At 39.2% G+C, this 22,555-nt stretch overlaps 1 protein-coding gene across 3 annotated transcripts in view; it reads right to left on the bottom strand.

Annotated features, from left to right (window-relative positions):
- The window catches only part of LAMA2 (laminin subunit alpha 2), a 681,429-nt gene that overhangs the window by 391,897 nt on the left and 266,977 nt on the right, over positions 1-22,555 (bottom strand). For all 3 annotated transcript variants that reach the window (XM_069598353.1, XM_069598354.1, XM_069598356.1), the window contains exons 9-10: positions 20,390-20,489; positions 12,323-12,483 (exon numbers count right to left, since the gene is read on the bottom strand). In XM_069598353.1, the coding sequence (XP_069454454.1) occupies positions 12,323-12,483; positions 20,390-20,489 (261 nt within the window). The remainder of the gene's footprint in view (positions 1-12,322; positions 12,484-20,389; positions 20,490-22,555) is intronic.

Genomic DNA, 22,555 nt, shown 5'->3' with positions numbered 1-22,555 from the left:
CTAAGTTTTGATACTACTTCATGCTAATTTTTAAAAATATTTATTTATTTATTTGGCTGTACTGGGTCTAAGTTGTGCCATGTGGGATCTTCATCATCTTCACTGCAGCATGTGGGACCTAGTTCCTTGCTGTGCTATGCTCAGTTGCTCAGTGGTGTCTGACTCTTTGTGACCGCATGCATTCCTGGCCAAAAGGCTCCTCTGCCTGTATGGATTGTCCAGACAAGAATACCTGAGTGGGTTGCCATGCCCTCCTCACAGAATAAATCTGGGCCCCCTGCATTGGGAGTGTGGAGTCTTAGCCAATGGGCCACCAGGAAGTCCCTAATTCATTCTAATAAGAACAGTGGCAAACACTTTTATTTCCCCAGATTTTTACCAGCACTTAAAATTAGCAGCTATCTCCCCATTTTAAATATTACTTTATGATCTTCAATAATCTTTTTAAAAATACCTCTACTTGAGAACATTTATTGCTAAGTACCACACTGTTTTGTTGCCATTCTAAATATTATTACATTTCCTAATTGGCTATCGCTGGTGTACAGAAATGCTACTGCTTTCCATAGACTGATTCTTACAGACTTCAACCCACTGAAACTCTTCTGGGTTCAATATTCTTTGCCTAAAGTACATATGTCACTGAGAAGCTTTTTCAGTGAAGTTGAACTGCTGGTGGTGAACATTCACAATAAACTGATATTTGTCTCTTGGAGCAAAACTTAGGCCAATATGGCATTATCTAGTATTATCATTAAAGGTATTTAAAACCTGTCAGCCCGCAACTCCGTATCTAGACTTTTACCCTAAAGAATCTTATGCTACATGTACACAGAAGCATATGAAAGATGTGCAGCACACTCCTGCTTGTATAATAACAAGCCCACATCCAAGAGCAACTACACGTCCAGAAGCAGTGCCTGCGCAGGCATAAGAGGGCCTAGAGGAGCTACTCCACGTTCAAGGTCAGGCGGGGAGGCTGTGAGGAGACACCCCTCGACCAAGGTAAGGAGCAGCCGTGAAGAGATACCCCACGTCCAAGGTAAGAGAAACCCAAGTAAGCTGGTAGGTGTTGTGAAGGGCATCAGAGGGCAGACACACTGAAACCATAATCACAGAAAGCTAGTCAAGCTAATCACATGGACCACAGCCTTGTCTAACTCAATGAAACTAAGCAATTCCCTGTGGGGCCACCCAAAACGGGTGGGTCATGGTGGAGAGGTCTGACAGAATGTGGTCCACTGGAGAAGGGAATGGCAAACCACTTCAGTATTCTTGCCTTGAGAATCCCATGAACAGTATGAAAAGGCAAAATGATAGGATACTGAAAGAGGAATTCCCCAGGTCAGTAGGTGCCCAATATGATACTGGAGATCAGTGGAGAAATAACTCCAGAAAGAATGAAGGGATGGAGTAAAAGCATAAACAATACCCAGTTGTGGATGTGCCTGGTGATGGGAGCAAGGTCTGATGTTGTAAAGAGCAATACTGCATAGGAACCTGGAATGTCAGGTCCATGAATCAAGGCAAATTGGAAGTGGTCAAACAGGAGATGGCAAGAGTGACCGTCGACATTCTAGGAATCAGCAAACTAAAATGGACTGGAATGGGTGAATTTAAGTCAGATGACCATTATATCTACTGCTTTGGGCAGGAATCCCTTAAAAGAAATGGAGTAGCCGTCACAGTCAACAAGAGAGTCTGAAATGCAGTACTTGGATGCAATCTCAAAAACGACAGAATGATCTCTGTTTGTTTCCAAGGCAAACCATTCAATATCACAATAATCCAAGTCTATGCTTCCCTGGTGGCTCAGAGATTAAAGCGTTTGCCTGCAAGGCAGGAGACCCGGGTTCAATCCCTGGGTTGGGAAGATCCCCTGGAGAAGGAAATGGCAACCTACTCCAGTATTCTTGCCTGGAAAATCCCACGGACGGAGGAGGTAGGTTACAGTCCACGGGGTGGCAAAGAGTCGGACACGACTGAGCGACTTCACTTCACTTCATGCTTCAACCAGTAACGCTGAAGAAGCTGAAGTTGAATGGTTCTATCAAGACCTACAAGACCTTTTAGAACTAACACCCCAAAAAAGATGTCCTTTTCATTATAGGGGACTGGAATGCAAAAGTAGGAAGTCAAGAAACACCTGGAGTAACAGGCAAATTTGGCCATGGAATACGGAATGAAACAGGGCAAAGGTTAATAGAGTTTTGCCAAGAGAACGTGTGGGGCCCTAAATGGGAAACCTTAAAAAGGGCTAGCTTTGTGGTTTAGAGCTAAGATGGTGCCTGGCGGAAGAGATGCGGGTGTGGCTTAAGTTGTTTGTCAAAATTTTTGATTGACTCTCTTGATTTCCATGCACGTGGACAACGCGTGATCACCATAGACCCCTGTCATGATGTAAGCACGTGGTAATCTGACCTTTAACTTGATTGGTAGAACTATGAAAGTCCCTTGCAACCCCCCCCCCACCCCCAGCTTGCCTATATAAACCAGGAGCTTACAACAATAAAGCAGAACTGCTTAGACAGAACCCCTGTCGCGTCTGATTGTCTCTCACTTGCCGAGGGGCTGGGTTGGCGGACAGCAGGCTCGCTTTTCCTCGGGACCCCTCAGCTCTGCTGAGGGAAGTTCCACTGCCTCTCTCTTTCTGCGGAGCACCCCCTGCAGAAACTGGCGCCCAACGTGGGGCCCGAAGCGGACAGAGGTGGTGACATGGTAAGGCTCTGAAAGAAGGAGTGACGAGGGACCCTAGGCTGGTCGCAGCACGGCGCTCCCCTTCAGAGGAGTATCGCCCGGAGGACAAGCGGCTGACAAGGTGAGCTCCCCCTCCTCGAACGGGGGAAGTGACTTTGTCTCAATTCTTGACACGCTTTCCTTCCTTTGCTGTTGTTCCTCCTTTACTTTCATTCTCCTGATTTCCACGAGAGTTTCAGTGAACGGGTGAACGGTTGCAGAGGCAACTGACGAGTCCCGGCTAGGGCTACACTCTGGCGGACTCTGAAGGCCCTGCAACAAGTGAGCCTCAGTAACTAGAGCCTGACTGGGTGAAACTCTCCTTTAAACATTCTGAACTGAGGACTTGGCCTAGAATCTTCCCTGTGGGCACGGGTCAGGCACTTAAAGGCCATTAGGGTGCCTGCCCCTTAAAGACTCCCATGACAGGATAAGGGGGTCACGGGATGGGCTAGAGACCCTTAGGGTGCCCGCCCCCAGCAAGAAAACTTCCGTGCAACGGTGTAGGCACATAAATAGTTCCAAAAGCATACCACAAACGTAACTTCCTGGCCGCCACCGCTCCGGTAGGAATTTTGGTGGTTGTCCTCAGTGACTTTTCTTTCTATTCTTCCTTGGCAACATGGGAAATAACACTGGTAAGTCTGATGAGTCTGTGCTAAAGGTGCTGAGATATATGCTCAAGAGTAGGGGACTTGAAGTTTCAGATAATCAGGCTACTAAGGTCTGGGAGACCATTACACGGTTGGCCCCCTGGGCTGGAACACCATAACACAAGCCTTCCACTGTCCTAACAATCTTTATCAAGGAGGGAGACCATGCCCTGAGCCTGAGAGTAAAATTGTCGAGGCATCTCAGATAGGGGTAAACCTTATAAATATCCTCCACACAGGTGTGCTGGTCAAGAGGTGATGTTAAGAATTGTCCAAAGCTATGGAGCAGTATCAGATTTGTGCCGCCTATGGTCATTGAAACTCTTGAGCTGGAGTCAGACCTCCCATGAAACAGCTCTGCAAGGGGTAATCTAAGAAGTGGCTTCTAAGTTTCTTTTTCGTAGGGGTGAAAGGCCATGTCCTCTAACCTATCCAAACATTATATCCAACATGAGCTACCCGGAAGGGGCTCCCTTGACATGGTTTGGATATGCTGATCAATACTGGGAGTCAACAAACAACCGGTCTGGGTGGGACCTTTGTGTCTCAGCAGCAGAGGGTGACACCCCTATTATCCTGGGGCCTGGACCAATAGATTGGAGACCTATTTTTCTGGCGATGAAAACAAATAAGACAACCAACGATACTCAGGCCTTTCCCAATCCCAAGCCTAATTGCACAAGAGGGGCCATAGAAAGCCCGACAGACCAATGGCATGTGTATAATAGTACGACCTCGCAATCATGGGAGGGAAGGGCCTGTTTCCCGGCTGGCACTTATTTTGGACTTTTCAATCCTAGTGAAATCACCAATGCAACAATTAATGTTACTAAATGTATAGATTACAACACAACAAAAGACTCCTTTGTAGTTCTTGGTCTTCCTCCATATATATGGGTCCCAGTCAATCAAACTAGTGAAGTAATCTGTAAAGGGCCCACTGATATTATTTCAGAATTTCATAGAAATCCTCGAGCAGCTGGATTAATTATTGTCGGGATAGTGTCCCTTCTCTCCCTTATAGGTACTACTGTGACGAGATCCGTACTGGGGAATCAACAAGCACAAAAGATAGAAGTTGTGAACAACATATCTTCCATATCCTCTCAAGGGTGCCAGACAATATCAACACAATTTGAACACCTTCGATCAGCTATAATGGGACTTCAACAACAGTTGGACTTTTACGCAAGAGCACTAGAGACTTTGACTGTCTTAATAAGGTTAAATTGTGATGTTAGATATCATAATTTCTGTCTTACGGCTTTTCCAGTTCTTAGTGAAACGTTAAAAACGGCACAAAATCTTTCAAACAATATGAAAACATGGGATTTAACATTTTGGAATAATCAAGATGTGTTAACAAACATCATCTTAATCTAAATGTGTCTAAAATAAATCAAATTGTACCCCAGATATTTTGGGAACAAGTAAAACGGGGAGCAACAGATTTATGGGACTGGATACAAAGTCCATTTACCTGGTTTAAAAATACCTTATATCTGATTGTCTTTGTTGTTTTGCTTGTTGTAGTGTTAAAGGTAAAAAACCTCAGAGACTGCAATAGACGCTTACAACAAAAAATAGTTATGCTTGCCCAAGTCATGGAGGAAGAGCCCTACATTGGGCACCCACAAAACCCCTGGATTAATTTAGCCCTTCAAGAGATTAACTGAGACATATAAATAAAAAGAGTTCTAGATGCCCATCATCTAGAGAGATTCCGCCTAGCCCCCAAGAGGTGGCTGGATAGCCAATGATGGGTAAGACCCTCAGAGGAAGGCAACCTAAGACAGGCACAGCCGCGAGAGGGGCTGGTGAGGCTGGAGGTTGGCAGCCCACAGCTTTACGCCTTGCTCTACAGAACATCAATACAAATGTCTTGAGGGCTTAAATAAAATAAAAAAGGGGGAGATGTGGGGCCCTAAATGGGAAACCTTAAAAAGAAGGGCTAGCTTTGCAGTTTAGAGCTAAGATGGAGCCTGGCGGAAGAGATGAGGGCATGGTTTAAGTTGTTTGTCAAAATTTTTGATTGGCTCTCTTGATTTCTGTGCACGTGGACAACACCTGATCACCATAGACCCCTGTCATGATGTAAGCACATGGTAATCTGACCTTTAACTTGATTGGTAGAACTATGGAAAGTCCCTTGCAAAACCACCCCCCCCTCCCCGGCTTGCCTATATAAAAAGTTTACGACAATAAAGCGGAACTGCTTAGACGGAATCCCTGTTGCGTCTGATTGTCTCTCACTCGCCAAAGGGCTGGGTTGGTGGACAGCAGGCTCACTTTCCCTTGGGACCCCTCAGCTCTGCTGAGGGAAGTTCCACTGCCTCTCTCTTTCAGCGGACCACCCCCTGCAAGAACACACTAGTCATAGCAAACACCCTCTTCCAATAACACAAGAGAAGACTCTACACATGGACATCACCAGATGGTCAACACCGAAATCAGATTGATTATATTCTTTGCAGCCAAAGATGGAGAAGCTCTATAGAGTCAGCAAAAACAAGAACAGGAGCTGACTGTGATCATGAACTCCTTATTGCTAAATTGAGACTTAAATTGAAGAAAGTGGGGAAAACCACTAGACCATTCAGGTATGACCTAAATCAAATTCCTTATGATTATACAGTGGAAGTGAGAAATAGATTTAAAAGACTAGATCTGATAGTGCCTGAGGAACTATGAACAGAGGTTCATGACATTGTACAGGAGACAGGGATCAAGACCACTCCCATGGAAAAGAAATGCAAAAATGCAAAATGGCTGTCTCAGGAGGCCTTACAAATACCTGTGAAGAGAAGAGAAGCGAAAAGCAAAGGAGAAAAGGAAAGATATAAGGATCTGAATGCAGAGTTCTGAAGAATAGCTAGGAGAGATAAGAAAGCCTTCCTTAGCAATCAATGTAAAGAAATAGAGGAAAACAATAGAATGGGAAAAACTAGATCTCTTCAAGAAAATTAGAGATACCAAGGGAACATTTCATGCAAACATGGGTACAATAAAGGACGGAAATGGTAGGGACCTAACAGAAGCAGAAGATACTAAGAAGAGGTGGCAAGAATACACAGAAGAACAGTACAAAAAAGATATTCATGACCCAGACAATCATGATGGTGTGATCAATCACCTAGAGCCAGACATCCTGGAATGTGAAGTCAAGTGGGCCTTAGGAAGCATCACTACAAACAAAGCTAGTGGAGGTGATAGAACTCCAGTTGAGCTATTTCAAATCCTGAAAGATGATGCTGTGAAAGTTCTGCACTCAATATGCCAGCAAATCTGAAAAACTCAGCAGTGGCCACAGGACTGGAAAAGCTTAGTTTTCATTACAATCCCCCAAAAAGGAAATGCCAAAGAACGCTTGAACTACCGCACAATTGCACTGATCTCACACACTAGTCAAGTAATGCTCAAAATCCTCCAAGCCAGGCTTCAGCAATATGTGAACCATGAACTTCCAGATGTTCAAGTTGGTTTTACAAATGGCAGAGGAACCAGAGATCAAATTGCCAGCATCTGTTGGATCATTGAAAAAGCAAGAGAGTTCCAGTAAAACATGTATCTCTGCTTCATTGAATATGCCAAAGCCTTTGACTGTGTGGATCACAATAAACTGGAAAATTTTGAAAGAGATGGGAATACCAGACCACCTGATCTGCCTCTTGAGAAATCTTATGCAGGTCAGGAAGCAACAGTAAGAACTGGACATGGAACAACAGACTGGTTCCAAATAGGAAAAGGAGTATGTCAAGGCTGTATATTGTCACCCTGCTTATTTAACTTCCATGCAGAGTACATCATGAGAAACGCTGGGCTGGAAGAAGCACAAGCTGGAGTCAAGATTTCCGGGAGAAATATCAATAACCTCAGCATATTCAAAAGCAGAGGCATTACTTTGCCAACAAAGGTCCATCTAGTCAAGCCTATCGTTTTTCCAGTGGTCATGTATAGATGTGAGAGTTGGACTGTGAAGAAGATTGAGCGCCAGAGAACTGATGCTTTTGAACTGTGGTGTTGGAGAAGACTGTTGAGAGTCCCTTGGACTGCAAGGAGATCCAACCAGTCCATTCTGAAGGAGATCAGCCTTGGGATTTCTTTGGAAGGACTGATGCTAAAGCTGAAACTCCAGTACTTTGGCCACCTCATGTGAAGAATTGACTCATTGGAAAAAACTCTGATGCTGGGAGGGATTGGGGGCAGGAGGAAAGGGGACAACAGAGGATGAGATGGCTGGATGGCATCACCGACTCAATGGACAGGAGTTTGGGTGAACTCCGGGAGTTGGTGATGGACAGGGAGGCCTGGTGTGCTGCAGTTCATGGGGTCACAAAGAGTTGGACATGATTGAGTGACTGAACTGAAGTGCTGGTGGTGGTCATTCACAATAAACTGATTATTTGCCTCCGGTTTTAATATTTTTCCTTGACTGGTGGGCAAGCATTCTACTATAAACCCTGGTGGTGGACTTTTTTTTATCTTCTTCAAACTGAGCATATATAATCTTCTTTAATTCTTTGTAATTCTTTACTCCAGTATTTCTTGAATACTGTTTCTCCCCAGTTTCATCTAATATCTTCTTTGGCCACTTCTGCTAAACTTAGGTTGAATTTTATCATTCTACCAACCATGCCACTTGGCATCTCATGTTTTTATTTCTTTACCTCCCTATGACAGTGTATAAGTACTTTACTCCATTCTGTATTTTTGATCCTCTATCCAACAGTTTCTAACCTCTTGTTCAAACCATTCACTGAATTTTAAATTTCAATGACTACATATAATTTTTTCATTCATTTCTAGAAATAAATTACATTGACTTTCTCCAAACCTGCTTATTCTTTTAATGTAGCACCCTATTTTTTTTTGTTTTTTTTCCCCTATTTTTCTTTCTTCGCGCTTTTATCTTCTATGCATATTTTTATGACTATTCATTTTCTACATATTTTATTTCTGTGACTTACATTATTAAATTAAAAAAATATTTTTATGTGTGTACAATTTTTTCAGGTTATCTGCTTCTTTCTTGTTTTTAGTTTATGAATATTCTGACCTTTCTGACTTCCAATTTCCTCTTGCAGTTATTTTCCTATTGTGCAGCATACTACTTTATGGTGAGTTCACTGTCAGTTAAGGCTATACTTTCTTCCTGTGGAAATACCATTTGCTAGACATGTTGAAGAATTCTAGCACATAAAGGGAGATTAAAATCGACCCCATTCCCATGTGGCACACAGATTTGGGGTTTTGACAGTGCACTAATTTTTACCTATCTAGAGCCCCAAAGGAAAGAGAATGTTTTCTGGTTGACATGCCTAGCCTCTGGGTGTAATTTTCTAGTGCGTGCTTGTTGACTGCTAGAGAGCATTTCTAGAGTCCAAGTTTAAATGAATTCAGTTCCTGTTTCCCTCAGCGGGTCCAAGTCTTAGTGTCAAGGTTTAAAGAAGCCATTAAAACTCTAAACTTGAACCCCTATCTCAGCATTAAAACCAGCCTCCTATTTCCAATGGCATGACCTTAGCTGCATAGTTTTGTTTGCGTTTATGGGCTTCCCTGGTGGCTCAGATGGTAAAGAATCTGCCTGAAATGCAAGAGACCTGGGTGCAATGGCTGGGTAAGGAAGATCCCCTGGATAAGGAAATGGCTACCCACTTCAGTATTCTTGCCTGGAGAATTCCCCATGGACAGAGGAGCCTGGGTGCTATAGTCACAAAGAGTCAAACACCGCTGAGTAACTAACGCTTTCTCTTCACTTCACGTGCTTAAGTGAAGGAAATGGCAATATGCTCCAGTATTTGCCATGGGAAATCCCACTGACAGAGGAGGCTGATGGTCTACGGTGCTTGGGGTCACAAAGAATCAAACACAACTTAGCGACTAAACAGCACCATGCTTAACTCAGATTTCCTTCCTTGATCTAATACCTAGGAAATTCCCTTTCTTTCCTGAATCTACATGATTGCAAATTTCTTTGCCCCATTTTATCCAGAATACCTGTATGCGAAATGGAAGAAATGGGAATAAGGTGTCCACTTTCGTCAGTACTGCACTTAAATAGAATGTTAGTCATTTACAATTTACACTAGAAATAAATTTAGGCCCAAGACTTTACAACAAGGTGATTTCTTAAAATGTCCACAAACTTTATTGTATTTTTTTAATAAAAATTTTGAAAACTAATATATATTACAGTGAAAAAGAATAAATGTGCAAATGTTTACTGGTTAATACACATTTTGGAGATGAATGCTTTTATAGGTATCATCTTATTTGAATTTAAGTCTCTACTTAGCTTCTAAATAACATTTCATGCATTAAACAGCATTCTGATCCATGTTGTTTTGAGTAATCAGCTGACAATCCTATGTCAAATGTTTTTGTGAAACATGCATAAAATTAAACACTTCTAAAATTATTTAGGTATCTTATGAGATTTGCTTTCTGCACGTTTTTATCCTATAAAGCATTCTAGTTTATAAGAGCTTATAGTCATCTATTTAAAATATCACATAGTTGAAGGGAACTCTTTTAATAATGCTACTTACTTAATTTTTCATTCTCTCTTATGATTTCTTAATGACTGTTTATTGTTGTATTCTAATTGTCTATGTAGAGCTTCAAGTGACTTTGTAAGAGGCATTTTTCTTATTAGGATTGGAATCACTCCCTTAGGCAGGCAGAGACCAGCCAGTGGCTTGAGCAATTCTCCCTTGGAGCTCTGCTAATGATGACAGCTCTCCTGTTCTAGCCTTTCTGATATATTTATCAAAGAAAATGAATGGGGCCTGCCTCCTTCATTCATTTGTTACTCTTTCTTTGCGAATACCAGGCATCTTCCCTCTATGAATAGTATGTGTATGACAACATTCCCTTTTTTTCCAGTTTTATTTCCTATACTCCAGAGACTCAGAAGGTTTCTCTTTCATTTTAAGTTCAGCTGTGCCTGTCCTTTATTTGAGCAAGTGATAAAGCTAAGAGATTTCTGTGGAGTTTTGGGAAAGGAATAAAGCACATACAGGAAATATATTTCGTAAATACTAGAGATGCTTCTAGGATTACGCCAAAAGATATACACCACAAGAGAGGTGGTGTCTGTTAGCAAGTGATCACTCACAGACCACTCTGGTATTGATCTACAAGTAAGTCTTCATCTCAGATGATATTAGACTAAAAGATACTAGATGTAGTTAATTTACTATTTTTCAACACATGGCAACTCTTTACTACGGACTGTAGACTTTCTGCATGTTTATGTATACAGGACTTTTATTGTTTCAGTGTTCCAAGATAGGTATCTAAATAGCCCTGGATATAACATATATTTAATTATATAACTAATACAATTTTTAGCCATCAGGCTTTTCTGGTGGCTCAGATGGTAAAGCATCTGCCTGGAATGCGGGAGACCCGGGTTCGATCCCTGGGTTGGGACGATCCCCTGGAGAAGGAAATGGCAACCCACTCCAGTACTCTTGCCTGGAAAATTCCATGGACTGAGGAGCCTGGTAGACTACAGTCCATGGGGTCACAAAGAGTCAGACACGACTGAGCAACTTCACTCACTACAATATTTAGCTTCTTGTCCCAACAAATGTATTCTCAACATGGATACTAATGTTTACTTATTTTAAGGTTTCATGTTTGTATACATATGCATACTTAAACAACAACTATCAGTATATAATTTATAGTTGTCTAGATAAGACTGCTTCACTAGAGGCTCAGATGGTAAAGAATCTGCCTGCAATGCAAGAGACCTGGGTTTGATCCCCGGGTTGGGAAGATTCCCCTGGAGCCTGGAGGAGGGCAAGGCAACCCACTCCAGTATTCTTGTCTGGAGAATCCCCATGGACAGAGGAGCCTGGTGGGCTAGAGTCTATGGGGTCACAAAGAGTCAGACACCAGTGAAGTGACTAAACAGCAGCAGCAGATAAGAATAATAAATTAATAAAGGAAATATTCTTAATAAAGTTTCATCTATGCTTTTTCTTTAAAAAAGTAACATTTATTTTTATATTTGTATGGGATTCTAACTTTTTCAGTGGAATGTTTATTCTCTCAGCTAATATAGCTAACATTGTCTGATCTGAATGTTTTGGAACTGATTACTGTAAAGTAAACCAGTTTTATGGAGAAGAAAATGGCAACCCACTCAGTATTCCTGCCTGGAGAATCCTGTGGAGAGGGGAGCCTGGTGGGCTGCTGTCCACGGAGTCACACAGAGTTGGATATGACTGAAGCAATGCATGAATGCATGCAAACCAGTTTTATAATTTCAAAGTTGTACTTGCTTCTATGTTTCCTCTATGTGTAAGCTGCAGGTACAGTGTGTCCCTTGGTGATAGCATGATGTCCTATTATCTGAGTGTGTACAATAAATAAAGTTACATCTCTGAAAGTACTCTTGGGAGGAATTACTGAGCATGTAATCAATTCTACTAGGGTTTCTCACATTTTTTGGTAATTAAATAGAAGAATTTGAACATGGTATTTTCAGACCTATGTGGGTTCAAACTTCAGAAGATTATTTAAAAATCTAGAATGAAGCCTTTGAGAGAATTCTTTTCAGAATTAGATAAGTTATGAAGTTAAAGTAGATTTGAGTGTATAGTAGTTTTAAAGGGTTGCTAGCTTTAGTGTTGTATATTTTAAAATTAACAGACTAGATAGGTAAGGGGGCAAATGTGTTTCTGTTGTAAAATAACACATTCTTAAGATGACTTCTCTTCTGTATTTGTAAGTTTTTAGACAAAAGGCATGTGTGCTGAACCAGACCTGATTCTAAAGACACTTACAGGGGTGCTACGATAGAATACAGACTGGATATTTACAGAAGCTCCAATCACTTGATGTGCACAAACATAAGAGAGAAACTAAGGAAAATAACCTTTGCTCTAAACAATGGGACATTGTTTGAGTAAACAACGTACCTTGCAGTTACAGGGTCCAAAACAAGGGTCCTCATTTGTGCTCCCTGGACCACTGCAATTACAGGGTTTGCAGTCTGGGTAGCCAGTGTAACCTCTGGCACAGCGATCACAGCTCACCCCTCTGAAGCCAGGCTTACAATGACAGGACCCAGGTGCCAGACCTAATAAAAGATGAAACACATATCAGTATCTTCAAATTAACTCATAAACCTTCTGAGACTATCACAAGGTGGAAAAGTGGTTTGGGGGTAAAAATATACTACTTTAAAATAAAAACCTAATAAGAATCATCTAAGTAAGACAAAGAAAAAGACTAAAGGTATTCAAACTAAATGTCCATCAACAAATGAATGGATAAAGAAGATATACACAATGGTATATATACACAATGGAATAATACTCAGCCATAACAAAGAGTAAAATAATGCCATTTGCAGCAACATGGATGGATCTAGAGATTATCATACTAAGTAAAGTAATAAGTCAGAAAGAGACAGATACCATAAGGTATCACTTACATATAGATTCTAAAATACGACACAAATGAACTTAGCTACCAAGCAGAAACAGACTCACAGATACAGAGAAAGGATTTGTGATTGCCAAAGACAAGAGGATTGTGGGAAGGATGAACTGGGAGTTTGGAATTAGCAGATGCAAACTATTTATACAGAGAATGGATAAACAACAAGGTCCTACTGTACAGCACAGCTATATTCAATGGGATGTGAAAAAAACTGAAGCCAAACTTTTAGGCTTAAATACTTCCATTATTAAAAAATGTGAACAAATTAAAACTTAATTCATGTAATTACAAAAAATGTAAAACAAAATGAATACCATAGGAAGCAAGGGATATTTGAAACATAAACAAAAAGAAATGAAAAGGAAGCAAATAAAAAGGAATTTAGACAAGGCTAATTAAGGATATCAAAGGAAAACAAATGATGAAAGAATTCCCAAAAAATATTTCAGTACTGATTAATTTTTACAGTATTCTCAATGTTTGAAACTCGTATGTAACATACAAAAAAACAGACAGGAATGTAATTCAGTTTATGAAGCTCACGAATAGATGACATCAAAATCTAACAAAGATAACTCAAAATAAACATGGCTGACTCTTTTGCAATCCCATGAACTATAGCTCCTCTATCCATGGAATTTCCCAGGAGTTAATGCAGCTGATGACTTGAAAGTTGAAGCCGATGCTCATTTACCATTCCAGAAATCCCAGGGCCCTCTACTAAATCAATTCTGTCTGGATGATAATACATCTCCTTAAAACACAGTTTACTGAATATTTTAAGCCCAGTGTTGAGATCTACTGTTCAGAAAAAAAAAAAGTTTCAAAATATTACTGAACATTTTGATGATGAACCTGGTCATCCAAGAGCTCCAATGGAGATGTATAGCGAGATTCACATTGTTTCCAAGCCTGTTAACACATCTATTCTGCAGCCCATGGATCAAGAAGTAATTCTGATTTTCATGTCCGATTATTTTTATATATATAGATAGATAGATATAGATATAGATATATATTCTAAAGCTACAGCTGCCTTAGATAGTGATTCCACTGATGGATTGGGGCAAAGTCAATTGAAAATCTTCTAGAAAGGAGTCACCATTCTAAATGCAATTAAGAACATTACAGGTTAATGGTGTTAGGTAAAAGGAGTCCAGAATGCTGGTGGCTAAAAAGTAAGGGAAGTGAAGGTGAAGTTGCTCAGTCGTGTCCGACTCTTTGCGAACCCAAGCCCACAAAATTAGAACAAAGGAAGGTCCGAGGACTGGAGTGAAACAAACAGCAGGTAAAACAAACAGCACTCCTGGCTAGCCCAATTTACAGGGCAGGCCCAGGGGGAGGAGAAAAAACATAAAAAGAGGAGCCAAAATTGGTCTGGGGGCCTCTCTTCTCTTCATGTCTTTTGGGTCAGAATGCCCTCACACCTCAAGGATGTATTTTCCTTTACTTTCTAAATAAAACTGAGCTGTAACTTGGAGCTACAACAGTGCTCCATCCAAGAGCTGTAATACTGATCTATCAGAGGGCTGTAATGCTGGTCTGTCCATTGCTTCACATTTTTATTGCAATGAGACAGACTGAGGAAACTACAAACTCCCCCGACAATGGGAAGAGGTCAAAGTATCAACATTAACAGAAGTTGAGAAGAAGTTGATTCCAGCCTTTATGGATAACTATGCAGGATTCAACTTCTGTGCACAAAGTCACTGCAGATGTGGTGGAAACAGCAAAAGAATTAGAGCCTGAAAATAGGACTTAATTGCCACAATATGATGATAAATTTTAACAAATGCAGAGTTGCTTCTCCTGGATAAGGAAAGAAAGTGATTCCTTGGAATAGATTCTACTCCTGCTGAAGATGCAGTGAAGACTATTGAACTGACAATAAATATTATGTAAACTATGTTAATAAACTCAGTTGATATTAAGAAGAGATGGCAAGAATGCACAGAACTGTACAAAAAAGATCTTCATGACCCAGATAACCACAAAGATGTGATCACTGACTTAGAGCCAGACATCCTGGAATGTGAAGTCAAGTGGGTCTTAGGAAGCATCACTATGAACAAAGCTAGTGGAGGTGATGGGATTTCAGTTGAGCTATTTCAAATCCTAAAAGATGATGCTGTGAAACAGTGGTGCACTCAATATGTCAGCAAATTTGGAAAACTCAGCAGTGGCCACAGGACTGGAAAAGCTTAGTTTTCATTACAATTCCAAAGAAAGGCAATGCCAAAGAATGCTCAAACTAATACACAATTGCACTCATCTCACACACTAGCAAAGTAATGCTTAAAATTCTCCAAGCCAGGCTTCAGAAATACATGAAATGTGAACTTCCAGATGTTCAAGCTGGTTTTACAAATGGCAGAGGAACCAGAGATCAAATTGCCAACATCCGCTGGATCATCAAAAAAGCAAGAGAGTTCCAGAAAAGCATCTATTTCTTCTTTATTGACTATGCCAAAGCCTTTGACTGTGTGGATCACAATCAACTGTGGAAAATTCTGAAAGAGATGGGAATACCAGACCATCTGACCTGCCTCTTGAGAAATCTGTATGTAGTCAGGAAGTAACAGTTAGAACTGGACATGGAACAACAGACTGGTTCCAAATAGGAAAAGGAGTACATCAAGGCTGTATATTGTCACCCTGCTTATTTAACTTCTATGCAGAGTACATCATGAGAAACGCTGAGCTGGATGAAGCCCAAGCTGGAATCAAGATTGCCAGGAGAAATATCAAAAACCTCAGATATGCAGATGACACCACCCTTATGGCAGAAACTGAAGAAGAACTAAAGAGCCTCTTAATGAAAGTGAAAGAGGAGAGAGAAAAAGCTGGCTTAAAGCTAAACTTTCAGAAAACAAAGATCATGGCATTCGGTCCCATCACTACATGGCAAACAGATGGGGAAACAGTGCCAGATTTTATTTTTGGGGGCTCCAAAATCACTGCAGATGGTGACTGCAGCCATGAAATAAAAAGATGCTTACTCCTTGCAAGAAAAGTTATGACCAACCTAGACAGCATATTAAAAAGCAGAGACTTTACTTTGCCAACAAAAGTCCATCTACTCAAGGCTATGGGGTTTCCAGTAGTCGTGTATGGATGTGAGATTTGGATTATAAAGAAAGCTGAGTGCCGAAGAAGTGATGCTTTTGAACTGTGTTGTTGGAGAAGATTCTTGAGAGTCCCTTGGACTGCAAGGAGATCCAATCAGTCCATCCTAAAGGAAATCAGTCCTGAATGTTCATTGGAAGGACTGATGCTGAAGCTGAAACTCCAATTCTTTGGCCACCTGATGTGAAGAACTGACTCATTTGAAAATACCCTGATGCTGGGAAAGATTGAGGGCAGGAGGAGAAGGGGACGACAGAGGATGAGATGGTTGGATGGCATCACTGACTCAATGGACATGAGTTTAAGTAAACTCCGGGAGTTGGTGATGGACAGGGAGGCCTGGCGTGCTGCAGTCCATGGGGTCACAAAGAGTTGGACGCAACTGAGCGACTGAACTGACTGAATTGAGCTGATAAAGCAGCCTCAGGGTTTGAGAAGACTGACTCCAATTTTGAAAGATGTCTTGTTGTGGATAAAATGCTATCAAAAAGTATTACATGCTACAGAGAAATTGTTTTTGAAAGGAAGAGTCAGTCAATGTAGCAAACATCATTGTTTAGTTATAGTAAGAAATTGCCACAGCCATCCCAACTTTCAGCAACCACCACCCTGTAGCCATTGACCTAAAGGCAAGCTCCTCCATCAGCAAAAAGTTGCAACTCACTACAGGATCAGATAACGGTTAGCATTTTTTAGCAAGAAAGTCTTTTTGAATTAAGGTATTGTATTTTTAGACATAATGCTATTACACATTTAATAGATTACAGTATAATGTAAACATAACTTTAATATGCACTGGGTAACCAAAAATTATTGGAACTTGCTTTATTACAGTGGTCTGGAACTGAACTTGTAATATCTCTGAGTTATGTCTGTATTGTTGAACATTAATAAATTTATTTTCTTAATCCTATGTAGAAGTCAAATGAAAAAGAAATCTGTTCACTTCAATAAAGGCCACAGAAACACTCCCCTCAATTAATATTTATTTCTGATATTAAAATATCCAGACCTCAAGACTAAACAGAAATATTCTATGTAATAAAAAATGTCTATTTCAATGTTTGTTTCTGAAAGTGCTACAAACTAAATGTCTTGTCAGAACACTTGACTGTGCAGGTTGAAACTAGCAGACAGATATATATATATATATATAATGATTGTGCTGTTATGAAGCAGAGAAATCCCTTGGAGATCAGAAACTATAATTATTTTCTAGAGTAGTAAGCCATTTCTTAAACCAGTGTCTTTCCTGCTGCTTCTGCTGCTAAGTTGCTTCAGTCGTGTCTGACTGTGCAACCCCATAGATGGCAGCCCGCCAGGCTCCCCATCCCTAGGATTCTCCAGGCAAGAACACTGGAGTGGGTTGCCATTTCCTTCTCCAATGCATGAAAGTGAAAAGTGAAAGTGAAGTCGCTCAGTTGTGTCGGACTCTTAGCAACCCCATGGACTGCAGCCTACCAGCTTCCTCTCCCCATGGGATTTTCCAGGCAAGAGTACTGGTTGGGTTGCAATTGCCTTCTCCAAGTGTCTTTCCTGAAGTCAATTAATTCTGATTAAGTAGTCTAGAGTGTGGATCATGGTTTTATTGAACAAAAGACAAACTCTAGGTACTACTCAAGGTAGGATGACATATCAGAGAACTTTACATATAAACTCAAGACTCCTGAAAGGTTAAACTAGGAAATACACATGTATGTGCACACACACACACACACACACAGTTAGGAAAAGCACAAGAAAATAAGGCCCAGATAAACACTTACCAAAAAAATCAAACTACAGAATCAAACAGATAGCAGAGAGCACTACTAACATACACAAATTATAAGATAAACATACATCTTTCCTCTCTTATCTGTGGTTTCACTTTTCATGGTTTCAGTTAACCTGTGGTCAACCCCAGTTGAAAAATATCAAATGGAAAATTGGAAAGCATGTAAGAATTAAAGATTTTAAAATTTAAAAAAAAAAAAGAAAGAAACAATTCCTTATTTTTGTATTCTGAGTAAGTGATGAATTCTTGCATCATCCCACTCTGCCCAGGACATGAGCCATCGCTTTTTCCAGTAGATCCCACCCCACTGATCACTTAGAAAGCCATCTTGTTTCTCAGATTGACTGTCAAGGTATTGCAGTGCTCAAGTAATCCTTGAGATGATGGATGTTCACTACACTTGTTGTGGTAATAATTTCATGAAGTATGAAAGTCAAATCATCATGTTGAATACTTTAAATTTACACAGTGAAAGTGAAAGTCGCTCAGTGTGTCCAATTCTTTGTGACCTCATGGACTATACAGTCCATGGAATTCTTCAGGACAGAATACTGGAGTGGGTAGCCTTTCCCTTCTCCAGGGGAACTTCCCAACCCAGGAATAAAACCCAGGTCTCCCATTGCAGGTTGATTCTTTACCAGCTGAGCCATAAGGGAAGCCCAAGCTTACACAGTGCTGTATGTCAATTATATTGCAATAAAACTGGAAGAATCAAAAGAAATAAGAGCTAAAGAAATAAATAATTTGCTTATCTTGGAGTAGATAAGAATTCAAAAATTATAAAGGCACATAAGAAATTCAATAAAAAATTAATATGTATAGTGATTTTAACATAATATCATTATTATAGCTAAAGTGAGTTTTCTGAATTTTGGTACATTACTATATAAAAAATTTTAAATCATAATTACATTTGGAAATGAGACTAGGGTTAAATAGGTTAAAGAGGACAGTATTTGCTATCTACTTTATTCTGTTCCTACTGTTAAAATTTTAGCTGACCATGTGTTGTTTTCCTAGTAACTGAAAAATCACTGTATTGTACAACTGTAACATATATAATATTGTACATCAACTATACCACAATTTGAAAAAAAAAAGAATTTGGATCTCAGAGGGAAAAATAATTGAAAAATATTTTATATACAAATAGCTTCATTACAGATTGGTTAAAATTTACAAAGTTTGGAAACAATCTTAATATCTTTCAGAGTTGAGGACTGTTATTTAGGAGCTAAAACCAAATATCAGAGAAATATGAACAGATATGGGGAAAAAGTCACCATCTAAAGTTAACACATAAATGTTAATAATAGTATTTGAGTTACCACTGCATTGAATACCCATTTTTCTACTTTTCTACTTTTTTTAAATCACTTTTTCAACAGCAAAATACTTACTGTTTAAACTCAGGGAATAAAATTAAATTACCTTAATGTGATTTAGTTATTATTATAAAAGATAAGGAACCATAAAATAAAAAATGATACCAATAATTCACCATTAGAGTTTTTAAATAATTATTTTTTAATCTTTTAAGATTTAAGACTCTAAGGCCTAAATACATAATCATATAGCTTTGTAAAGAAAGCAGGTAAGTTAAACTGCCAAAGAAATGTTGCCAGCCTTTTAACTCAAAAGTCTTTGGGGGAAAAGCCTATACAATAGCCATGATTTATTTTAGCCTTCGCACAGGAGAGAAGAATCCAGTCTTCAACATATAAAGAAACAGTTCCAGATATATTCTATGAATTTTCTACTTAACCTTGGAAAGCAATTTTCCTGGAAGTAGCTTGTAAACATTTTTACATCCAGGAGTTATTCTGGCATTTGATTCCTTAATGTTTGAAGTTCACCATGAATTTCAATCGTCAAAGCAGGTATTAGCTTAAATTAATGTCAGCCTCTTTTCCTTCATTAACTCATTCCTACTGCCTTTCATAGTCCTTTATGTACACTTCTTGTTTTCTGTATTATTAACTACATCTCAGTCTGTGATCTCATCTATTCACTCTTCCTTTGTAGCACACACATCCCTCAAGGAGCACTGTCATTTCACCCCAGAAACCATACCAGCTACAAAGTAATCTAATAAATAACAAAACATCAAAAGGTGTATACACCACAGATGTATAATTGACTAGAAGGTGTATGTATATATGTATATAAATACACACAGATGTGTAAATATATATGCATATACATCGGAGAAGGCAATGGCAACCCACTCCAGTACTCTTGCCTGGAAAATCCCATGGACGGAGGAGCCTGGTAGGCGGCAGTCCACGGGGTCACTAGGAGTCGGACGCGACTGAACGACTTTAGTTTCACATTTCACTTTCATGCATTGGAGAAGGAAATGGCAACCCACTCCAGTATTCTTGCCTGGAGAATCCCAGGGACAGGGGAGCCTGGTGGGCTGCCGTCTGTGGGGTCACACAAAGTCGGACATGACTGAAGTGACTTAGCAGCAATAGCAGCATACATGTATAACTAATGTAAAAAAATTCAACTCGTCTTGCTTTTAAAGTATAATTAAACATAAACGTAATTATTGAGATGTAAGAGTTGGATATGACTGAGCAACTAGCACTTTTTCACTTTTAATCAGAACAATGGCCCTCTACCAAATTCTTACCTCGTCGAGCATGTTTTTCATCCTTGACACAGACTTCATTTAAGGAACCAACTGGATCACAATGGCATGGCTGGCATGGTCTTGGATAATTTGGAGATACCTAACAAAAATATTAAATTGCTTTAAGTCAACTGTAATAAAAAACACTAATATTTTTTGATCCAGTAAGCCTTAGAGATCATTTTAACGACATATAGTTAGTTAGACATTATATTAAGAAAATAATAGAAGAAAATTCTTTATTTTTACAAATTAATGATATGCAATAAGAAACTATATTGAAAAAATAATAACATAAGAAAATTTCTTTACTATATTTTCAAAATTGCTAGAATTCATTTCTTCAAAGAGGATATACAGAAGTAAACAGAATAATATAATAAACTCCTATGTAACTGTTACCTAGATTCAATGATTACCAGGATTTTACCATATAACTTTCATTGTGCTTTATTCTTTGCTAAAGTTTTTAAAGAAAATCCCAAACCATTTTTTAATCTCTACATATTTTAGAATGTACCTCTTCCTTTTATAATCACAATTACCATCATAAGAAACAAAATATCAATGTTTGCTTATATAGAAAATGTAAGAGAAAGACACATTCCATGATAAATCTTCCTTACTGTTTTGTTTTATTACAACGTAGTTCAAATTAGTAATTTTCCCCTAAATTTTTAATTTTCAAAACCTTTTTCACATTGATCACAATACAACTAATTAAATTTGGTGCTTGAGAAAAGGTAATCTTAAATATTTACATTAAAATTTTGATTTTCTCAGGAGTGAGCATAATCTGGGGTGAGGAATGTAGGTTCTATAATTAGGAAGCCTTGAGCTCACATTCCATTGTGCCCACTTACTGGCTATGCAGTCTCCTGCACCTTACTTTCTGGTAATATGAGATTAATAATAGCAATCATAGTGATGTAATTAAATGAAAATTAAGAGGAATAACAGAAACCATCTAAGATTTCTCACATATATCAAATACTCAATACAACAAGTAGCTTTTAACATTAGAATATTTTAATTAAATAAACCTAAACTGAGATATTACTTTGCCAACAAAGGTCCATCTAGTCAAGGCTATAGTTTTTCCAGTGGCATATATGGATGTGAGAGTTGGACTGTGAAGAAAGCTGAGTGCCGAAGAATTGATGATTTTGAACTATGGTGTTGGAGAAGACTCTTGAGAGTCCCTTGGACTGCAAGGAGATCCAACCAGTCCATTCTGAAGGAGATCAGCCCTGGGATTTCTTTGGAAGGAATGATGCTAAAGCTGAAACTCCAGTACTTTGCAAAGAGTTGACTCATTGGAAAAGACTGATGCTGGGAGGGATTTGGGGCAGGAGGAGAAGGGAACGACAGAGGATGAGATGGCTGGATGGCATCACTGACTCAATGAACGTGAATCTGAGTGAACTCCGGGAGTTGGTGAGGGACAGGGAGGCCTGGCGTGCTGCGATTCATGGGGTCGCAAAGAGTCGGACACGACTGAGTGACTGAACTGAATTGAACTGAAACTGTGCCAATGTACCATACATCAAACATTTATTTTCTAGACGTAATAGGATAAAAATAAAAAAGCAACTAAATTCTTTGCCTAGGAAATACTAAAATACTGCTGAATATACATATAATTATGTATATAAGGTATTTCCTATAAAATATTGCTTTTTTTTTTGATGTGGACCGTCTTTAAAGTCTTTTTAAAATTTGTTATAGCATTACTTCTGTTTCGTGTTTTGGTTTTTTGGCCAGAAATCATGTGGAATCCTAGCTCCCTGATCAGGGATTGAACTTGCAACCCCTGCAGGGCCAGGCGGCAAAGTCTTAACCACTGAACCATCAGGGAAGTCCCCAAATATAGTTAACATATATATATATATATATATATATATATATATATATTTAATTTATAATGAAAACTTGATTGTTAACAAGTCAAATAATCATAAGCAGAAAAATATTTACATGTCTGATGGAATTCGATCTTCTAAGTCCATAGATCAGTTTCAAAATCATTATTTAATACCCATTCATTTACTTTCTATTGTGAAGAAAGGATCGTGCAAAGCCCAGATAGGTAAGTCCTGCTTTCTGCATTAAAGAAGCTTACTGGAAAAGCAGACTTGAAAGATATTGATTAAATAGAATGTGCCA

This window comes from Ovis canadensis, chromosome 8 (assembly GCF_042477335.2).
Source record: "Ovis canadensis isolate MfBH-ARS-UI-01 breed Bighorn chromosome 8, ARS-UI_OviCan_v2, whole genome shotgun sequence".
Taxonomy (NCBI): Eukaryota; Metazoa; Chordata; class Mammalia; order Artiodactyla; family Bovidae; genus Ovis; species Ovis canadensis.
Note: the sequence above shows the minus strand (reverse complement) of the source record. Positions and strands in the feature narration are given on the sequence as shown.